At 44.3% G+C, this 21,228-nt stretch overlaps 1 protein-coding gene and 1 long non-coding RNA gene across 4 annotated transcripts in view; one reads left to right on the forward strand and one right to left on the reverse strand.

Annotated features, from left to right (window-relative positions):
* PDXDC1 (pyridoxal dependent decarboxylase domain containing 1) overlaps positions 1 to 21,228 on the forward strand; it is a 55,045-nt gene that overhangs the window by 28,202 nt on the left and 5,615 nt on the right. For all 3 annotated transcript variants that reach the window (XR_015154680.1, XM_086375636.1, XM_086375637.1), the window contains 10 exons: positions 1,207 to 1,285; positions 5,713 to 5,797; positions 6,859 to 6,907; positions 7,050 to 7,151; positions 8,004 to 8,129; positions 11,294 to 11,344; positions 16,225 to 16,288; positions 17,467 to 17,555; positions 18,830 to 18,935; positions 20,813 to 20,984. Coding sequence is in view for 2 of the 3 variants with exons in the window: in XM_086375636.1 (XP_086231762.1) it covers positions 1,207 to 1,285; positions 5,713 to 5,797; positions 6,859 to 6,907; positions 7,050 to 7,151; positions 8,004 to 8,129; positions 11,294 to 11,344; positions 16,225 to 16,288; positions 17,467 to 17,555; positions 18,830 to 18,935; positions 20,813 to 20,984 (923 nt within the window). In the remaining variant the exon portion in view is untranslated. The remainder of the gene's footprint in view (positions 1 to 1,206; positions 1,286 to 5,712; positions 5,798 to 6,858; positions 6,908 to 7,049; positions 7,152 to 8,003; positions 8,130 to 11,293; positions 11,345 to 16,224; positions 16,289 to 17,466; positions 17,556 to 18,829; positions 18,936 to 20,812; positions 20,985 to 21,228) is intronic.
* On the reverse strand, positions 3,976 to 18,873 carry LOC147345364 (uncharacterized). Its single transcript, XR_015154682.1, has 2 exons — positions 18,738 to 18,873; positions 3,976 to 6,566 (listed from the first exon to the last, which is right to left on the reverse strand). It is a non-coding gene; the product is annotated as an uncharacterized LOC147345364 (long non-coding RNA).

The raw sequence follows: 21,228 nt of genomic DNA on the forward strand, positions 1-21,228 counted from the left end.
GGATTTATGAATGGGCAGATTTTGAAAGTAAGGTTGTTTACCATAATCCTTGGTATTGGATTCTGCTTATTTTCAGACATACAAGTGGTAAGGCTATCCATACTGAAGTCAGAAGCAGAAGGGTTGGGTTTTAGGATTCTGCATTTCTTTTTCAAGGTAGTTAGGTTTTCTGGTTTAGATGCATCACTGAATAACATTCAGTTCAGTTCAGTCACTCAGTCTTAGTTGTGTCCTATGCTTTGTGACCCCACGGACTGCAGCACGCCAGGCTTCCCTGTCCATCACCAACTCCCGGAGCCTGCTCAAACTCATGTTCATTGAGTCGGTGATGCCATCCAACCACCTCATCCTCTGTCGTCCCCTTCTCCCACCTTCAATCTTTCCCAGCATCAGGGTCTTTTCCAATGAGTCAGTTCTTTGCATCAGGTGGCCAAAGTATTGGAGTCTCAGCTTCAGCATCAGCCCTTCCAATGAATATTCAGGACTGATTTCCTTTAGGATGGATTGGTTTGATCTCCTTGCAGTCCAAGGGACTCTCAAGAGTCTTCTCTAGGGGACTTCCCTGGTGGTCCAGTGGCTAAGACTCATGTTTCCAATGCAGGTGGCCTGGGTTCAATCCCTGGTCAGGGAACTAGATCCCTATGCTGCAGCTAAAAAAAAATACCGTGTGCTGCAACCAAGACTGCAGGAAAGAAAATAAACAGTTGTAGGCGGGGAAGCAGGGGAAGAGTTGTAAAAAAAAAAAGGCTTTTCCAACAACACAGTTCAAAAGCATCAATTCTTCGGAGCTCAGCTTTCTTCATGGTCCAACTCTCACATCCATACATGACTACTGGAAAAACCATAGGTTTGACTAGACGGACCTTTGTTGGCATAAGATTAGAGATACATTTTCGGCTGTTTTTGTGGTGGCAAGGGGGCCAGTTTAAGAGAATTTTTAAAATCGTAAATGTTTTAAAGTAGAGAAATGTTGGTTTTGTGTATGTAGTTTCTAACTTTAATCTCATTTAACTGAGTTTTCTAGTTAATCTTCAAGTAAAATGATTTTGTTTTCTCATCTATAATTAGAGGGATAAAAAGGAAAATTGTCTAGAAAAGAACTGATAAATTGTGAGAGTACCTGCTTCATTCAGAAGTTGCCGTTTTTCCTTGTTCAGCTTTTATGCTGGTTGCCTCACGTTTCTATCGTTTGTCTTTCAATCCCAGGATGTTGCCTTCTTGGAGAAACTGATTAAAGATGACATAGAACGAGGAAAACTGCCCTTGCTTCTGGTTGCAAATGCTGGTAGGTGTCATGAACCTGAATCTTCCATTTTAGACATACAAGATAGAGGATTAGGAAAAAAAAAGAAGATTGGTACTTAGCCTTAGACAGATCCAGTCTTAAGAATGTGAGGTAGATGGTATCAGTACCATGGTGAGAATTATAATAGTAAAATGTTGGTTTGTTCTGGGAGTTCTTGTTTGTATGTATATACTTTTTCATTTAGGATGTAAGTGCTTTTCTAGTCCATCATGTGCTTCCTTTCTAAATTGAATTTTTAAATGTCACACTTAAATCTCCACATTTGAGATAGCAAGTCAACTACCGCTTTCTGCTGTGCTCACCAAATTGTATTCAGCATTGTACTTGAAGTTCTGGACAGTGCAGTAAGGCAAGAAAAATAATTATATGGTGTACACGACATGACAAAAATAGTTACATGACAGATTAGAGAGGAGAAATAAACTGTCTTTATTTATAGATGGCATGATTGTAAGATAGAAAGTCCTAAGGAAACCATGAAGAACAGCCATTGGAACTAATAAGCAAATCTATCAAGGTTGCAATGAACAATTGAAATTGAATTTTAAAGGCCATTCATAGTAGCATCAAAAAACCCTTCAGGGATAAATGTAACAAAATAATGCAAGATATATACACACTGAAAACTACAAAATGTTGCTGAGAGAAATTGAAGAAGACCCAAATAAATAGAACAGTGTGCCATAAACATGGGTTGAATGACTTGGTATTATTAAGTCAGATCTCTCCCAAATTAATCTATATATTCAACTCAATCCATATCAAAACCTTAGCAGACTTCCAATTTCTTATAGAAATGGATCAATTCTGTTCAGTCGCTCAGTCGTGTCCAACTCTTTGCAACCCCGTGAACTGCAGTACGCCAGGCTTCCCTGTCCATCACCAACTCCTGGAGCTTACTCAAACTCATGTCCATTGAGTTAGTGATGCCATCTCATCCTCTGTTGTCTCCTTCTCCTTCCACCTTCAATCTTTCCCAGCATCAGAGTCTTTTCAAATGAGTCAGTTCTTCACATCAGGTGGCCAAAGTATTGGAGTTTCAGCTTCAGCATCAGTCCTTCCAATGAATATTCAGGACTGATTTCCTTTAGGATGGACCAGTTGGATCTCCTTGCTGATAGAAATGGATAAGCTGATTCTAAAATTTATATGGACATAAAATGGTCTAAGATGATGAAAATCATTGAGAAAAAGAACAGCACTGGAAGACCTACCTTGTCTGACTTGTAGAGTTACTATACAGGTGCAGATGAGACAGACTCACCCATAGAAATATGGTCACTTAGGTGTTTTTTTTTACAAAGATGCCAAAGGTAATTGAAAAGGAAAAGGATAGTCTTTTTCCATCAGTGGTTTTGGAACAATTGGATATCAATATAGGAAAACTTGAACCTCAATCTTTACCACACTCTACATGCAGATGTTAATTGTAAATAGTTCATAAGCCTGAACATAAAAGCCAAAGCAGTAAAATTTCTAGAAGAACATATAGAAGATCTTTATGACCTTGACTGAGGACAGATTTCTAGGGACACAAAAGGCAGAACCATAATTCGGCTTTATCAAAAATTAAAAGCTTTGCTGCCCAGGGAACTATATTCAATATCTTGTAATAACCTTAATGGAAGAATCTGAAAAAGAATGACTTTGCTGTCAGGTGGCTGAGTGGCAAAGAATGCCAAGCAGGAGACAGGTTTGATCCCTGGGTCAGGAAGATCCCCTGGAGAAGGAAATGGCAACCCACTCCAGTATTCTTGCCTGGAAAATCCCATGGACAGAGGAACCTGGCGGGCTTCAGTCCATAGGGTCACAAAAGAGTCGGACATGACTTAGTGCCTGAACAATACCTGAAACTAACACAACACTGTAAATCAACTATAATTTAATTAAGGGGAAAAAAAAAGCTTTTGCTATCCAAAAAAACATGTTTAAAAAAATGGAAAGGCAAGTAACAGACTAGGAGAAAATAGTGGCAAAACATTTTCCTGACAAAGGACTCTATCCAAAATATACAAGTTTTTATAATTCAGTATTACAGATATAAATAATACCGTGTTTAGAGTGAACAAGAGATTTGAGTAGACATTTCACCAAAGAAATATATGAATGTATAAGCACCGAAAAAATGCTTAACATCATTAGTCATTAGAGAAATGCAAAGTAAAACCACAATGAGCTACTACTATATATCTGTGAGAATGGAGAATATAAAAAATACAGTGCCAAACACTAGTGAGAATGCAGAATAGCTGAAACTCTTAGGCTGCTGAAGAGATGCAATGTTCTTACCTGAAAACAGCCCAGATTCCCCTCCCTCAGTGAATGAATAAATTGTAGGATAAACAAATCATGGGTTACTAAGCAGTAAATGAAAACAACTACTGATACACATATCAACATGGATGAATTTCAGAAGCATGCTAATTAAGTGCCAAAATCCAGACATAAAAGAAGTTACATAGTGTATGAGCCATTTATATGAAATTCTAAGAAGATAAAACGACAGCAAAGAAAACAGATCACAGTTGTCTGGGGCCAGTGAGGAGTGGAGAGAAGAGTGAAACTTCAGGGGGAGATGAGGGAACTTTGGGGTGATGCTGGTTACACGCCATATACATTTGTCAAAATTCATTGAGTCGACTGAAGCAACTCAGCACACCACACGCACATAAATGAGTGGATTTTATTGTACATAAAGTATACTTCAATCAGTAAAGTCGGTTATTTAAAAACAATAATAAACAGAAAAAGCATCCATCCACCTTGTTGCCACCAGAAAAACTGTCTCTTCTGCCTGATTTAGTGTATATATATTTAAATAGAAACAGAACCAATGTACTATCGATCACTTAACAAATGGGAGGGGCTTCAGTTTACATGCGGTTGAGTGACTTAGCAGGGTGACCACATTGCGTTCCCCAGACCCCGCATCCCAGTGGTCAGCCAGCTGACGTTGCCACAAGATGAAGAGAATGTGAATCTGGCCTCCAGTTGCTTAAACACAGCATTGTGCCTTATGTTTTGATGGCTCATGTGACCCAACCCATGCCTTGGCCTTTGATTTTGTTCTGGCTAAACTAAATGTGTCATTTAAGGTTTTTTTTTAATTTGAGATGGGTTTGGGTTTGGAGGTGGAGTTCTCAGGCTTTTCCTTGGCACAGCCCCTGCAAGAGAAGCGCTTGTCTTAGTTGTGTTCCTTGAATCAGTTGGTGAAGATCTGAAATCTTACTAGGTGGCTTCTGCTAACTGGAAATTTAGGACAATTGGGAGCATGCTGACTCTTCATTTTACTCATGTTCTGTGAAGAGGGTCTTCCCAGCAAAGCCTGCCATGTAAATGTCACCAAAGGGGTGGGTCAACATGTGTAATGTGTTTAAGCTGACTTCAGAGTGCTTTCTAAATTTAAACAAAGAACACCTCATATTGGGTTAAAGAAATTATATTATTTTTTATAGAAAGGGAAAGAAAGTGAAAGTTGCTCAGTCGTGTCCAATTCTTTGCGACCCCATGGACTGTAACCTGCCAGGCTCCTCTGTCCATGAAATTCTCTAGGCAAGAATACTAGAGTGGGTTGCCATTCCCTTCTCCAGAGGATCTTCCCAACCCAGGGATCAAACCGAGGTCTCCCTCTATTTTTTATAGAGGACACATCTAAATAAAAATAACCCAGAAAGTGACAAAAAGTAAGGGGTATCTCGGGCAAGTGCTTTCCAGGTGGCGTATCGGTAAAGAATCTGCCAGTCAATGCAGGAGACACAAGAGACGAGTGTTCAGTCCCTGAGTTGGGAAGATGCCCTGGAGTAGGAAATGGCAACCCACTCCAGTATTCTTGCCTGGAGAAGTCCATGAACAGAGAGAGGAGCCTGGCGCGCTGTAGTCCTGTGGGTCACAGAGAATCAGACACGACTGAGCGTGCACACACATCTTGGGCAAGTGCTGACAGAACAAAAGTACTATAGCAGGGTTGCTGTGAGATGAAATAGTCTCCATAGTGATAATTCATGGCATCTACTCAGAGGTAATACATATAAATGCTTACGAATATAACTGAAACGTATAAAGGAAAAGTTGATAGAATACTGGTACAAATTGACAAACCCACAGTCTTGGTGGGAAACTTGAATATATTCTGAAACAACAGATCAAGTACATAGAAAATTAGTGTACATAGATATATAGAGAGAGGATTTAAATTGACAGCAAGCTTGATTTTTTATTTTTCAAAACTTGAATAAAATCCTTGAATAATCAGCTTGCAGTGGTTGATTTTAAGCCAGTTTACAAGGAAAATCTCAACAAAACAGATATATTACTTCTCTCAAAGGGAGATAATGTATATAGAAGCTTTTATCATGCTGTAAAGACTCAGGAAATATTTGTGTCCTTTCTTGGATGTTTTATCCCAGGAACTGCAGCAGTGGGGCACACAGATAAGATTGGGCGTTTGAAGGAGCTCTGTGAGCAATACGGCATATGGCTCCACGTGGAGGGGTAAGTGGAGGGGTGTGGGTCCTCGGTGGGCCTGCAGAGTGCCTGGGAAGAGCTCACTCTGTCGTCACATTTATCTCTAAGGACTCTTTGGTGAAGTGAAAGTGAAGATGCAAGTCACTCAATCATGTTCGACTCTTTGCGATCCCATGGTCTATACAGCCCATGAAATTCTCCAGGCCAGAATACTCTAGTGGGTAGCTGTTCCCTTCTTCAGGGGATCTTCCCAACCCAGGGATGGAACCCAGGTCTCCCACCTTGCAGGCAGAGTGGGAGCTGCTGAGCCACAGGGGAGCCCAAAGACTCTTTGGGTTTCAGATAATAAAGAGGTCTTATTGGCTCCCGTAACTCAGACCAGTGTTAGGATCAGCAGTAACACCACGTCAGCCAAGTCACTTGGCTGACCTTCCTCCATGGTGGCTCCGTCTGGAGCTAGATAGCCTTTCCTGTTCTGGTGCAGAGTAGCTGCAGCAACTCCAGCCGCCTTTCCAGCTTTGCGTCCAGAGGGTCAGAAATCCTTCCAGGAGTCTCATGCTGAGCCAGTTGCTGTGGCCAGGGAAATGTAATTCTCTGATAGTTTAGGTGATTTCGAGGCTGAGGTCTCACAGAGGAGGTGGGGAGTGGATTCCCAGAAGGCTGCTGGAGTGCTGCAAAGACAAAAGGCGGGGAGGAGGTGGGGCAGCCCTGGGGGTCCATTTCCAGCACGTCATATGTACACGGTGCTTTGCTTAATATTGTCGCTCTGGGAAGCGTGATGACTTGGATATAATACCTACCAAGATAGAAAGTAAGACACTTATTACACTAGATAAGTAGAAGCCATCCCCTGAAACATTTTAATTAAAATGCATTTTCCAGGTTTTCCTGAAATTTGTATAATATATGTACCACATTTTATGTTGCTATTGCAAATGCTACCAACACAGCTGAAAGACATGTAAATGTCAGCGTGGAACAGCACAGCCCTGTTTTGTTTTTCTTTTGAGGGGGAGGGGGGTAAGTACATACTTAGTGAATAAGCAGCAGTAAATAATTAGTTCTCAGGTCTGTGTTTTTCCTTCCAGTGTGAATCTGGCAACCTTGGCTCTAGGTTATGTCTCCTCTTCAGTGCTGGTATGTTGTTGATTTACTAGATACTGTGGTTTTAAGAAGGAATTTAAAATCACTTAACCCCGGATGGCTTTTATGCATGGAAGAGGGTGCTGGGTTGACTGGATCCTGGTAGTCTAACAGGAAGTTGTTCTCTCTGTGGTAGGCTGCAACCAAATGTGACAGCATGACGCTGACTCCGGGCCCGTGGCTGGGTCTGCCAGCTGTTCCGGCCGTGACCCTCTATAAGCATGACGATCCTGCCTTGGTAAGCTTCCTCTCACTGGGAGGGAGTAGGGAGTGGTGAGTAGTCATTGAGTCTGGGGGCAAAATACAGAAAAAGGAAAAAGTACATCTCTTCCTTAATGCTACATCTGTGATTTTTCATTAAAAAAATTTTTTTTACATAAGGGAAACTATGCCATATATTTTTTTTCTATTTATTCTCCCCATACTTCCCCATGTGTATGAAAAACTTTTATCACTGTATAATATTCCATCATTTAAGTACCACAGTCATCCTCCATTTGTGAACTTTTAGGCTGTTTTCAAATTTTTGTTACTGAAATAATGAGCATCACTCGTGTTTCAAATTACTTGTTAGACTGGATTCCCACAGTGGAATTAAGATTATTTTAAGGCTCTTGATCTTCCACATTGTCTAAAACGTTACAAAATGATGTAGTTCTTAAAAGCGTAGTGATGGTTCTTATTAGTGAACCAGTTAGTGATAGGCAACTGTGAAATAAGTTTTCAGTGATTCTTAAACAGTTAAGCCTTGCTCATGTGTTTCTGGCCAAGTATTTGGGGATGCTCAGAGCAGCCTTGGAAGGGGCTGCCTCTTGAGTGGCTAAGAGCTCCAGCTCTGAGATGAGCCTGTCTGGATTCTCATCCCGACTTTGCCACATGTTAGCCACGGACCCTTGGAAAAATCAAGGTCTCTGAGCCAAGTTGCCTAGAATACTTTGCTCATGGAGTTGCTTGATGATCAAATGAATAATGCAAGCCAAGTGCCTGCATAGCATCTGACACAAACTAAGTGCATAGTAAATGGAAAGTGGTTAGTTCTGCTATGCGATTTCATTGGCTTTAAGTAATAAACCTATATTGACTTTTTTAGACTTTAGTTTCCGGTCTTACATCAAATAAGCCAGCAGACAAGCTCCGTGCCCTGCCACTGTGGTTGTCTTTACAGTACTTGGGACTTGATGGGATTGTGGAGAGGATCAAGCATGCCTGTCAGCTGGTGAGTGGAAACCTGAAGTTCGCACAAGTCACAGATGCTCCATGGCAGAAACAGAAAAATCCTTCACTGATTTACCCCGCCTTCAATACCTCATTGTCTGGATTTCCCTTCTCATAAGCAAGCAGACTAATTGTCCTGCATATATAGGTTTCTTGTTCAAAGTTCTGGGAGAGACTGCTGGGGCTGTCCCAGCATTTGTGTCCAAATGAAATCAGATTAAAATGAATGCCGGTGTCAGCATGGGGGAGAAAAGAAGTCACGGTGACAGCCAAGGACTGGAGGAGGATGTGGAGGCTGGGATAAGCATTCCACTTGACCGACCGACTCTTGAGGGTAAAAGAGTATGATGGCTGGGGGGAGTAAGGCTGGCATGGATATTTTTAACACCCGCTGGCTTGGGCTCCCAAATTGCAAAGCTTTAGGGACAGTTCTAATTCTCTGTTAGAGGTGTTCTAATTGTGAAAGCTATATAATTATGTTGCAGTTCAGAAAACAAAAAATGCCTTATGTACGCAGTTTTTGAGAGCTGAGTTCTACCTAAGTCTACAGCATGATGTCACCTTTCTGTCCCTCTGATTTCCCACCTGTAAAATAGAGGTGATGATGTGATGAAAGATTGTCATGAGGACTTAGTGAGTTCGTACAGGTAAAGCTCCCACAGTAGGGCCTAATCATATGGTAAGGTATGCAGATAGTTTTAAAAATAAATCTTTGTTTTCCCTGGTTGAGGAGCTAAGATCCTGCATGCTGCATGGGTGCAGCCAAAAACAGGAAAAAATAAATCTTTGTTTTAAATATATTATTGGAATTCGTACATGTTTGTGTCATTTTTATATTTAAGAAAAATTAGTATTTTCATATTACTGTAATAGGGGTCCTGTTATAATAGGATATTTTAACATGAGTTTCTAATGAAATATAAACATTCTAAATTAAGTAGTTTCATTTTTACATTAAGTAATATTAAGATTCATGCTCATTATGTTTACAGAAGCACATTTTTAAAAATATTTTCTTATGGGGCTCTTGGCTGTCATCTTGAGGTTTGGTTCTTCGGAAGGAGAAGCCTTCATTGCCATGGTAACTTAGTTTGGGGAAGGTTGGGGCACTCCAGGGAGAGGTGTTCAGCTCCCTTTGGTTTACAGAGTACAAGAGAATAATGATGACATTAGCCACCAGACACTTGAGGTCCCTGCACTCTGGCATCTACCTGCCAGCAGACACCACAGTGCATCGCAAACCCTCCTGAGGCCTGGCCTCCGCTGCTGACTCACGCAGCTAAATGCACGTGTGAAAAGTCCACAGAGGTTCAGCAGGTGTGGTCTCCCATGTCCCGTCCTGCCTTGTAGTCCACACCAGGCCTCACATTCCCTGAGCAAAAATCAGTGTCCTCCTCCTCTTTTTCTTCCTTTTTCTCCTCTTTGTCTTCATGGGAAGCAGTTCCAGAGCGTTTACAGTCGGTGCCAAGCACTATGTGGCCCCAGGGGGCACCGTGGATGCAGGCTCTCATTTGGTCTCTGCAGCTCCCCCAAAATATAAGGTCCAGTGATAGCATATTAAGAATTAGTTTCCAGGACTTCCCTGGTGGTCTGGTGGTTAAGATTCTGCGCTTCCACTGCAGGGGCCTCAGTTTCGATCCCTGGTCAGGGAACTAAGATCCTGCATGTCACTCAGCATGGCCAAAACAAAAAATTACTACAGTAATATTGACTATATTCCCCATGACTTATTTTTTAATAATTGCAAGTTTGTACTTTTTACCTTTTGAGTCCCTTCACCGACCTCCCCCAGCCGCCACCTGTAGCAGAGACCAGTCTTCTGTCAGCTTTGTTTCGTTTTAGATTTCACATGTGAGATCATATGGTATTTGTCTTTGTTTGAATTATTTCACTTGGAGTAATGCCCTTAAGGCCCACCCGTGTGTGCATGCTAAGACGCTCAGTTGTGTCCGACTCTTTGTGACCCTATGGACTGTAGCCCTTCAGGCTCCTCTGTCCATGGGATTCTCCAGGCAAGAATGTGGCAGTGGGTTGCCATGCCCTCCTCCAGGGGATCTTCCCGACTCAGGGATTGAACGCTTGTCTTTATGTCTCCTGCGTTAGCAGGTGGGTCCTTTATCACTAGCACAGCTGGGAAGCCCTGAGGTCCACCCATGTTGTTGCAGATGACAAGCTTTTGTTCTTTTTTTACGGTTGATTATTTCCTGTTGTGTGCGTGTGTGTGTATTATTATATGCCCTAACGTCTTAACTCATTCATCCTTTGATGGACGCTTAGGTTGTTTACGTATCTTGGCTATTGTAAATAATGCTGAAGTGAATATACCTTGTCAAATTAGTATTTTCCTGTTCTTCAGTGCAGATAGCCCACGTGGAATTGCTGGATCATATGGTGGTTCTACTTCTCATTTTTTGTGGAAGCTCCATATGTTTTCCACGGTGGCTGCACCAATTTACATTCCAACCAAGGGTGCACAGGGTTCCTTTTCCTCCACGTTCTTGTGAACACTTGTTTCTTGTCGTTTTGATGACAGCTGTTCTCCCAGGTGTGCAGCGACATCACGCTGTGGTTTTGATTTGCATTTCCCTGATGATTAGTGATGTTGAGCATCTTTACTTTCCATGTGCCTGTTGTCTGGAAAAATGTCTATTCAGATCTTCTGTCCATTTTTTAATTGGGATAGTTTGGGTTTTTGCCATTGAGTTGTATGAGTTCTTCATATACTTTGGATTTTAATGCCTTATTAAATAAATGATTTGCAAATATTTTCTCCAGTTCCATAGGTTGCCTTTTCATTTGTTGATGACTTCCTTTGCTGTGCAGAAGCTTTTTAGTCTGATGTAGTCTGCTTGCTTAATTTTGTTTTTGTTGCCTTGCACTCAGTATTTTTTGAATGAATGAATGACCTCTATGTTGCTAACATGACAAATTCACATATATCTAATTAGAAAAAGCTTTTCTGGAATCACTAAATGCAATTGTAACTGGCATATTGGGGAATATTTGCAGATGTTGAAATGCAAAAATTGGTATCCACATTTAGAAATCGTCAAGTCGCAGATGGCTTTATCTGCCCAAGATCCTTGTTTGCAGACTTGCAAAGACCCTTAGGAAAACTACTTCTTAATATGAAATTACAAGAAACTGTTTTTTTGTCATTTGCAGAGTCAACGATTGCAAGAAAGTTTGAAGAAAGTGAACCACATCAAAATCTTGGTACAGTATATAATTTGGTCTGTCTCTTAAAGTCAGTAACTTTTACCTTCAGTGACTTAGCATGATTTTCTCCAGATTTGGTGTGTGTTCATGGAATTGCGGCAGCTCCAGTTAACCACCGTTCTTTGGGAAAGTCATACATGTCCCGATGACCTAATTCTGCAGTTAGCAGAAAGCTTAGAAATTTGCCCCATACACTGAACACCTACAGTGCTTTTCAAATAATCCATTCACAGTTTTTATTCTATTAAAATTTAAAATTGCACAAAGATGTAATAAGCACCATTGATTTCACCTGTCCAGAAATTTTTAGAACACCCATCTTCCTCAAGTGGAAAATTGTTTTGTCTCTCAGAGTGCTTTGGGCCACTCTTTGTGAAGCCCTCTGATCCCAGAGAGCATTTGCATGAAGGGGCGTTTCTTTGACAATTCTTCAGGATATAGTTAACTTTAAAATTAACATTTGAGTTTATTTGGGGTTCAAGTGAGTGCAGTCTGTGTCCACTTTAGTACATGGTTCGGTTTAAGTGCTGATCAGGGGCTGCTCCCCTCACCGCCTTCTGAGTAGGAGCTGGGAGCTACTCACTTGACCTGAGGTGACTCCTCTCCTAGCTTGGAAGGGGATAAAGGCCCCACCGGAGAAGCAGAGGATCAATGTAAGTCAGGAGACTTGGGTTCCAATTTCAGCTGTGCCACAGGGGCCCTGTGACACTGACTCATTCTGTTAACCTCTCAAGCCTGTGAGCTCAGCTGTCGGTGAAGGTATGTTGGTTGGACACTCTTGATTGCAAATAGAGAGACTAAATTATGGACTGGAATGAGCACGCTGGTGGGTTACAGGCAGTGCTGGGCCTGTGTATTTCCTGTCGCTCCTTTGCTGAGCCCTCTTGGGCTCCTCCTCATTCCTCTCCTTCCTCATTCTCCTGCAAACCAGGAGGAGCTGATGTTGCTCACTAATTGCCAACTGGTTTGGACTTCTTTGTAAGGCCACATACAGCCTAGGCATAACCCTGTTCCTTCCCTCCTTCCAATGGCTGCTTTACTCAATAGAGGGGACAGTCACTGGCAAACACCATGAGGCACTGTGGCCTGTCAGTAATCCATCAACGTCGTCATCATCACCTTCCTGTCAGTAGCCCACCATCATCATCGTCACCATCACCACTGCAGCTGCTGTTTGTGACATGCTTACTGTGTAGCACGCGTGATACTAAGTCCCCCTTCCATGCCTGTTTCATTTAACCGTCACAGATCTCCTTTGTACATGCTGTTCCCCATACCTGGAAACACTGTTCCCCTTAATTCTTCTCATTACCAATTTCTTATCCTTCAGATCTTAGTTCCCAAATATCACTTCTTCAGAGAGGCTCACCCCACCCCACCAGAGTAACACCCACCACTATCCATCACTCTCTGTGCTCTGGGTTTTCTCCTTCATCATTATTACTGCCTGAAATTGTGGGCTGTGTTTGTTCCTTGTCTGTTTTTGTCTGGAGAAGCCTTGCAAGGCAAAAACTTTTGTCTGTTCATGACTATATCCTACGCCCAGTGTGGTACCTGGCATACAATAGGTGTTCAAGTGTGGATGAATACACAGACTCTGTGAGTTGGACACAGTGGTTATTCCTTTTCTTTAACTGGGGAGGAAGCTAAAGCACAGACAGGATAAGGAAGTGGTAAAGCAGCGTAGAGCTGGGGTGCACTCTCAAAGCCTGTGTCCTCCGCCAGCGGACCCTCTGTCTCAGGGTAGTTAGAGGAGAATGGATTCGTCTGCCCCGGTGGCTTGTTAGGAGGGGCGTATCAGCTAATGTGTGGGAAGGCAGAATGGAGGCGTCAGGCACCATAAGGTGGAAGTGATTATTGTCTTCTGCTCCTTGCTACAGCCTTTGTCTGCTGCTTTCATAGGTGTTGACTTGTGAACCCTCACAGTAAGCCTCTGGGGTCGAGCGGCAGCATCTGTTTCTGTGGCTCAGATGAGCTGTGTGTCCAGAGTCCCAGAACTAGTATGTGGCAAAGCCAAGACTTGACCCCAGGGTATCTCAGAAAAGCTTCTCTGCTGCATAGCCACTCCCTTCTCCCAGCGCCCATGACCTTCTTCCTTCCCATCTGGAGGGCCCTTCAGGAGCCTCTCCCATTGCAGAAACAAGGACCCACTTCCCCAGCTCAGCACCTCCAGCGCCAGGGCCAGGGGTGGCACTCGCAACCCGCTTTCACAGGGTGCCAGTTCAGTCTCCTCGGCAGCTGCGTTCTGATAAGGCTGCTGTTTTACTGGCCTCTTATCAAACACTTGGAGTGGATTCTAAAGTCGGCCTGTGAGGGGAAACTCGAACACTGTTACCATTGCACCTGAGAATTCCAGAATGCCTCCGTGGGACTGAGCGTGGTTTCATGTTTATATCCTTATTGTTCTGCCACTTTGACCGTGATACATCCAAGTGAGGGTTTTTTTTTTTTCAGTCCTGTTTGGGACTTGTGCTGATTTAACATGAGGATTCTTCTTCTTTTTTTTTTAATCCTGTACAGTTAATTTTTTCAGATATGTCCTCCCTTCAGGAACACCAGTAAGCTGCATACTGAACCTTCACTCCACCCCCCATCAGTCTCTTGGATGCCTGCATCTCTCTCTCTCTCTGCCTTCCAGTGCCTCCCTTCAGATCCTTCTTTGAGTTCAGTCATTTATTCTTGAGCAGCATCTCATCTGCTGTTTAACCCATTCACTGAGCTTTTTACTTCCAGTGACCTCTTTCATTCTGCAATATTCTCTTCAGTTCTTTTTCAAGTTATTCTGTTTTATAATCACCTTTTAAAGCAAGGATTCTGGTCCTTTGTCTCTCTGTTTAAACACCGTGATCGCCATGTGTTTCCAATGGCTGTTCCAGTCTCAGTTTTGGGGCCACATATCGTCCTCTCGGTTGTGTCTGCTGACTCTTGCTTCCTGTGTTACATAATTTTTCTGTTTCAAGTGAGATTTTTTTCTCTCGTATGACTTGCCAGGGTCCATTTATTTATGTTGGTTTCCCAGTTTTAGGAGTCCCACAGAGGACGTCACACACAGGTGCAGAACACACCTGATGTTTTCTTCTCATGAAAGAATTTTTTGTCTCTCTCTGCAGAGCCTTAGGCAAAGTGAAGCTTTCTTACTGATCAGTGGGTGAAGTTTTTCTCTCTTTTCGTAAAGAGCATTTTTCAAGGGTCCTGGCTTTATGTAAACTAAGCACTACCCCTCACATGGGCTTAAAAACCCACGACCTTAGATGTTAATGCTAAGTTCTAGGCCCCGTCTGTGCTCCCCTCCCCCCAGGCCCTGCAGCTCAGCTTACAATATTCTTTCTGTTTTCTCTTATTTCTGGATTCACCTGTTTTGTGAGCCTAACAATGATTTGAACGTTTTTTGGTTATTGATTACATTTAATCAAGCATTTCAGGTATTTAGAATTGATGACTTCAGTATTGGCTTGGTCTACCACGTGGCCAGAACCAGAATTCTACATATATAGCCCTGTACAGTATTTCTTATGCACACTGACATTGAGACCACTGGGCTCAAAAAAGTAAGAAACAGAAGACTAGAGAAGTCTTGGCACTCAAATTCTACCTTGTTCTGAAAACAGGAATGTAGAGTTTTGTCACCTTGTTACCATTTACTTTTTATGCTTACTCCATTCTATATAAATATTAAACCACTCTCACTTTAAAGATAACTAATAGATTTATTTGTTTATGTGAAAATTAAGAGAGATAGTAGATATGAAAGCACAAGAATTGACTCCATAAATAATTGGCAGATTCAAATCTACCTGTTGCTTAATCGGACTCACACACATTTGTTCCTTTGAACAGCTTAGTGGGGAAGATCTTGGGCCTATCTCCCCAGTTAGCATGTCCTGGTGTGGCCCTACCAGTGCCTTGGGAAATAGGTTTCAAGACTAGAATTGTAGTGCTGGAGTTGTTGAATGCTGGGAGAGCCCCTCTCCCTCTACCCCCACCCCCTCCTCCAACACGACCGTCTGTCGAGGGCATTAACACTCCCTCTGTGTCCTGACCCCGAGGGGAAGCTGACGGCTGACTGTACATTTGTTCAGTGGAGAACAGGGAACCTTGGGCTGGGCAGTCAATGCAGTGGCCGTCTTCATCTGTTAGGAAATCTGTTAGTGAAGATGGTTGTCTGATGCCTGTCCTGAATGTAAGTATTGCTTCGGTGATTTAGAGAAACACAACCTCAGTTCTAGACTGCGGTTATCCACACGCCAGCAGGACTTGCCTTCTGTTCAGCGAGTTTCACACAATGAGTAGAGGATGAGTAGGAAAGGATCCAGTCATTCCTGGTTGCGGTGGCCTCACTTCTGGATTCTTGAAAGCTTGGACTCTCTTGCTGATTCTAGTGCCACTTTTTTCTTGCCTTTCTTGATCTTTCGTGTTGGACCCATGTTTATCCATAACCATCAAAAATTTCCTTTTGCTTCTCAGTGTACCAGTGTCACATATTATAATGTATTCTCAGGACTGGCTTATAATTATTTCTAAGAATTTTACTAAACCTTTGATTTTTGTTTCTCTAGCAACTGAAATTAACCTTTGAACTTGATGTGGTTTTTTTGCTGTGGCGGTGGTGGTGGTTGGGTTTTTTGGTTTGTTTTCTTGGTTTTGGTGTTTTGGTTTTTTTCCTGCTGCGCAGCTTGTGGTATCTTAGTTCCCTGATCAGAGACTGAACCAGGCCCTGGCAGTGGGAGCGCTGAGCCCTAACCACTGGGCCACCAGGGGATTCTCTTTGCATGCTTTCTAAGGGCAGCATCTGCAGCCTAGTTTCCAGGCTCACCGTTTGACTTTGTAAGTGTTTGGAATTTACTATCACTTGGTAATAACTGGATTCCATGTTTCAGGTGGAAGATGAGCTCAGTTCCCCAGTGGTGGTATTCAGATTTTTCCAGGAACTACCGGGCTCTGGTAGGTGATTTTTAAATGAGGGTTATTTTTCTGTGTGTAAGGGCTTTGAGTGTTAAACCACTTCAAGTTAACTAGGTAGTCCAAAATATTTTGATTGCTAAAATCTTGTCATCGTTGCAAAAAAATGTAATAAGGTTCACAAGAATTCCAGGCCTATTTGCCTTAGCACTTTACTGACAGTTTGCTGTGATTAAACCAGTGGTTTCCAAACACCAGTCCCTGGACCACTGCTGGAATGAATGAGAGTCCCTTGAAAACAGAATTTGGGGCCCTCCTTCCTAAGTGTTTTGATTCAGTAAGCGGATTCAAGAATCTCTATTTGTAAATAATGTCCCAAAGGCGCCCTGCTTAGTCCAAGGCTCTCTCAGGTTTCACCCAACAGCCATGGACCCCATTCCAGACCATTCTCCACTTCCTGTCACCCCCTTGCCCGTAGCCTGCGTGTCTTCCCGTGCCCGATGGATGAGGTCCAGGCTCTGGACCAGGCCTCATGCAGCCTGCGAGTCCAAGCCCTCCCCTTCTGTCCGCCTTCCTCTTCTTGCTCACTGTGCTTCAGTCAGACTGGTCTCCTCTGAGGCACCACTGCCCCCCTCGTCCTCCCGGCTCCTTCCCGCCTTCAGGTTCCCCCAGTGCCCACCCCCTCATGGAGCCTTCCCTGCCTGTCCTGTCTGAGGTGACTGACTCCCTCATGTCGTTTCAGAGCCTCACCTTCTTTCAAGGCCCTGACAACAGTATTTAGTGATTTCATTTCTTTATGCTGTTTCTCCCATAGAACATAAGAGGCAGCCTAAAAACCTTGTCTGCCTCATATCCTAACCCCAGGCCCAGCACAGCACCTAGCACGAGTGGGCACCTCGACCATTTATCGCAGGAGGCCGGTTGCATTGTGAGGCCTGGAGTGCTGCTGGGCCGACTCCCCTGCACAGGGCTCAGTGCTTGTGGACTAGTTGGTGACTTATAATTTTTATGCTTTGATTTCTGCTCAGAATTCCTTGAGGGAGAAAATGTGTTAATGAAATTAAGAATTACATTTGTATAAATAGATGTAAGTGTGTTGGTCTTCATACTATTTGAGACTTTTCTCTCAGGTTCATGTTGGGCACTAAGTGAGCCGGGTCGGGGGGTTGCTGTAGTTGGCTGTGTTTCTGAGAGGCAGACCCCTCTGTGTTTTGTGTCAGATCCAGGACTTAATGCCATCCCAGCGCCCAGCGCTGCCGCCTCAGCCGTCGGCCGGGAGAGGCACTCCTGTGATGCCCTGAACCGCTGGGTAAGAACGCTGTCACGTGCCCGTCCTGCTGCGTCTGGATGGTTGGGATAATGCATGGTCACCTCTAGAAAGGCAGAAACTCACAGGGGAGCCCCTGTGAAGCGTGGGGCTTTGTCCTGGGCTTCTTAAGCAAAAACCACAGCCCCAGAGGCTGCATGAGTTCCGGCAGGTCCTCTCAGCACTGTTCCCTAAGGTTCTTCACGGAACCGTTTCTCTCCTTCCCTGTAAAGGTGAATGACAGCAAGCCAAACCTGGCCTGCGGTCCAGGCACTGTGGAGCTCTGCTGATCCCAGAAGGCACATGAAGCCTCCCCTGCATGCCTTCGGTGGAGGGGCACTTTGCTTTGGCTGTCTTTTGACACTGAAATCATGGGATGATTTCAGTATAAAGAATATTCTAAACAATGTAAAGGTGTTCATCAGAGCAGCACCAACCCTAGCAAAACCTCGGACATGCCCCCAGTGGTTAGGACTTGAGCTTCCACTGCACGGGGCCCAGGTTCAGTCCCTGGATGGGGAGCTAAGATCCTGCATGCTGCAAAGTGTAGCCTAAAAAAAAAATAATTGAAAGAGTTGACTCATTGGAAAAGACTCTGATGTTGGGAGGGATTGGGGGCAGGAGGAGAAAGGGACGACAGAGGATGAGATGGCTGGGTGGCATCACTGACTCGATGGACGTGAGTCTGGTGATGGACAGGGAGGCCTGGCGTGCTGTGGTTCATGGGGTCACAAAGAGTCGGACACGACTGAGCGACTGAACTGAATTGAACCTAGGTGTTCGGGTGAATAAGGTACACCCATGCAGTGAAGTTCAGAACAGCCAGTATAAACCGTGTAGCTGCATGTTCATGGCAGAAGGGAAATGGTCACTGTGAATTGCATGGAAAAATGCACCTTACTACACAGCATGTAGTATATCCTGTTTCACAACAGCAATGGAAGAAACAGACTCGCATGCACAGAAGGTGGGGGGGTTATCCCGTATGTCAACAGTCAGCAGGTGTTTCTCAGTGGTGTGTTGTGGGTAAGTTTTTGTTCTGTTTGTTTTGGTTTGGTTTACCTGTGTTGCCTAGATTTTTCTATAGCAAACATTTTTGTAGTAAGAAAAAATATAAAATTTACAATTTTTAAAATGAAGGTGCCATAAGTATTCAAAGAAAATTACAGATGAAAGGAAACTCACCTCCAGGAACCTCTTGGGTCTGGGCTGAGTGGACGAGGAGACACGGGTGCCCTCCTTGCTGGAGTGCATTCATTCTGCCCCTTTCCCTGCAGCTGGGAGAACAGCTGAAGCAGCTGGTGCCCATGAGCGGCCTCACGGTCATGGATCTGGAGGTTGAGGGCACGTGCGTGCGGTTCAGCCCTCTGATGACGGCGGCAGGTAAGCGGTCTCCGTGGGGCACCCTCGGTGTTGTTCTGAGGGCACCGGTGCCAGGTTGTCAGAGTCCAGGCTGTGGACTGATCGCTTTCCCCTATGAGGCTGTCTTCTCTCCCTGGGGAGGCTTTTACTTTTCATTTGGCTGAGTTTAGGTAGACAAGCCCCTTTCCAGGGTACCTCCTCACAAAGAGAGATCTGTGAAGTCACTCGAATTCCTGTGTCTTGATGTCCTCTGACCTTTTGTTTCCTGTTCAGTGGTTCTCAGTCCAGAGTGACTTTAGAATCCCTGCAGAGCTCTGAAAACCCCCCCAGTGCCCAGCCCCACCTCAGATTCTGGTTGACTGAGTGTACTTGGAATGGAGCCAGGGCACCAAACAGGCCAGTGAAGGTCGAGATCACTGTCGTAGACCTCTTAGAGAGCAACAGAGCTGAAAGCACGTGGACTTTTATGACAGAAAGTCCTGGGGGTTCTTGTCCCCCGCTTGGCCACTTCATACCTGTGAGGCCTGGAGCAAGTTTCTTGTCTCCAGACCTGTTCCCCACCACCTCACATTGGTGATGTGCAGATCAGACTGTGAGACTGTGAACATGCAGTGGTTTGGGTGGTGCTTGGCATGTTTTATAGGAGGCACTTCAAAATAAGCTGTATAGAGATGTATCAGAAATCTGATTGTGCTTTTTTCTGAGATGATCTAAATACGTTCAGAGAATGCTTGATGGTTTTTCATGAGGTGTTTTCGGCATCTTTGGAAAGGTATTTTTCCCACAGACTCCAAAGTAGGGAAGTGCAGGCACCTGTCCCGCATGTCATGACTGTGGCCAGAGGCCTCGGGACATTCTGGGAGCCTTTGGTCCTGCTGAGCAGGGGGTCTGGAACTGGAAAAAGTAACTGTGGACACCCCAGGCTGCACGTATTGAGGCTTAGATCACATAAGCTTTGAATCAGTGGAAGCGAGGGCGCAGTGAACCCTGAGACTCTCAGGCTCTGACCTTCAGAAGCACTTGGTGCTGTCACCATCACCACCCTGCCCTGCTGCCCCTCCGCCCACCCCCAAACCTCTCTCCCCTCCATGTTAATAGAGAGAACTGTGTGGCTGTCTTCTTGTTTCCAACCTGATACAACGTTTATCACTTGACTTAAGCAGAGTCTTTCTTCAAGAAGAATCTGATTTCCATGGTAGGATTTCACTGTGTGTTAAATCAGAGGAGCTAATGCTATCTTCTGTGTAAGAACAAAATGTGTCTACACCTCGGCCATCAGCTGTGTGAATTTTTAACACCTGCTTCTTCCATATCCGGGTTTGTAGTTCAGTCGTGTCCGACTCTTTGTGACCCCATTAACTGCAGCACACCAGGCTTCCCTGTCCTTCACTATCTCCCAGAGTGTGCTCAAACTCATGTCCATTGAGTCGATGATGCCACCCAACCGTCTTATGCTCTGTCACCCCCTTCTCTTCCTGCCCTCAATTTTTCCCAGCATCAGGGTCTTTTCCAGTGAGTCAGCTCTTTACATCAGGTGGCCAAAGTATTGGAGCTTCAGCATCAGTCCTTCCAACGAATATTCAGGGTTGATTTCCTTTAGGATGGACTGGTTGGATCTCCTTGCAGTCCAAGGGACTCTTAAGAGTCTTCTCCAGCACCACAATTCAAAAGCATCAATTCTTTGGCACTTAGCCTTCTTTATGGTGCAACTCTCACATCCATAGATATCTCATATCCTCACGTATCTGGGTTTAGTGGTTGTTTTTTTTGAGTCCTCAGCTGCAACTGACTGGCTATACTGAGAACTGCTGATGTTCTGATAGTGGAACTGAGAGCACAGCTCCCTCCTTTCCAGCCGTTCCTTAAGCGCTTCCCTGACATTCTGTGCACATGTCCAGTTTTAGGGACTCGGGGAGAGGATGTGGATCAGCTGGTGGCCTGCGTCCAGAGCAAGCTGCCGGTCCTGACCTGTACACTGCAGCTGCGAGAGGAGTTCAAGCAGGAGGTGGAGGCAACGGCAGGCCTCTTATATGTTGACGACCCCAACTGGCCTGGAATAGGAGTTGTCAGGTATGGTAAGACTGTGGGCGGATCATTTTGTGAACCAGCTTAGAAATCTAAAATGAATATGTGTAGTCACAGCACTCGTGTCTGATGCAAGTTCACCCAGACCTGGGCATTTAAAAGAGCACAGCTGGCAAGCGGCCCAGCACGCGCTCAGTGAAGTAGGAGTTGCTGTGTGTTCTTTCTGCTCCAACTTGAAAGTTACTAGTGCGCCACTGACGTACGAACAGAGAGCTACCACTCACCCCGG

Source organism: Bos grunniens, chromosome 25 (assembly GCF_055505025.1).
Source record: "Bos grunniens cultivar Pamir isolate PY7600 chromosome 25, Bosgru_T2T1.0, whole genome shotgun sequence".
Classification (NCBI taxonomy): Eukaryota; Metazoa; Chordata; class Mammalia; order Artiodactyla; family Bovidae; genus Bos; species Bos grunniens.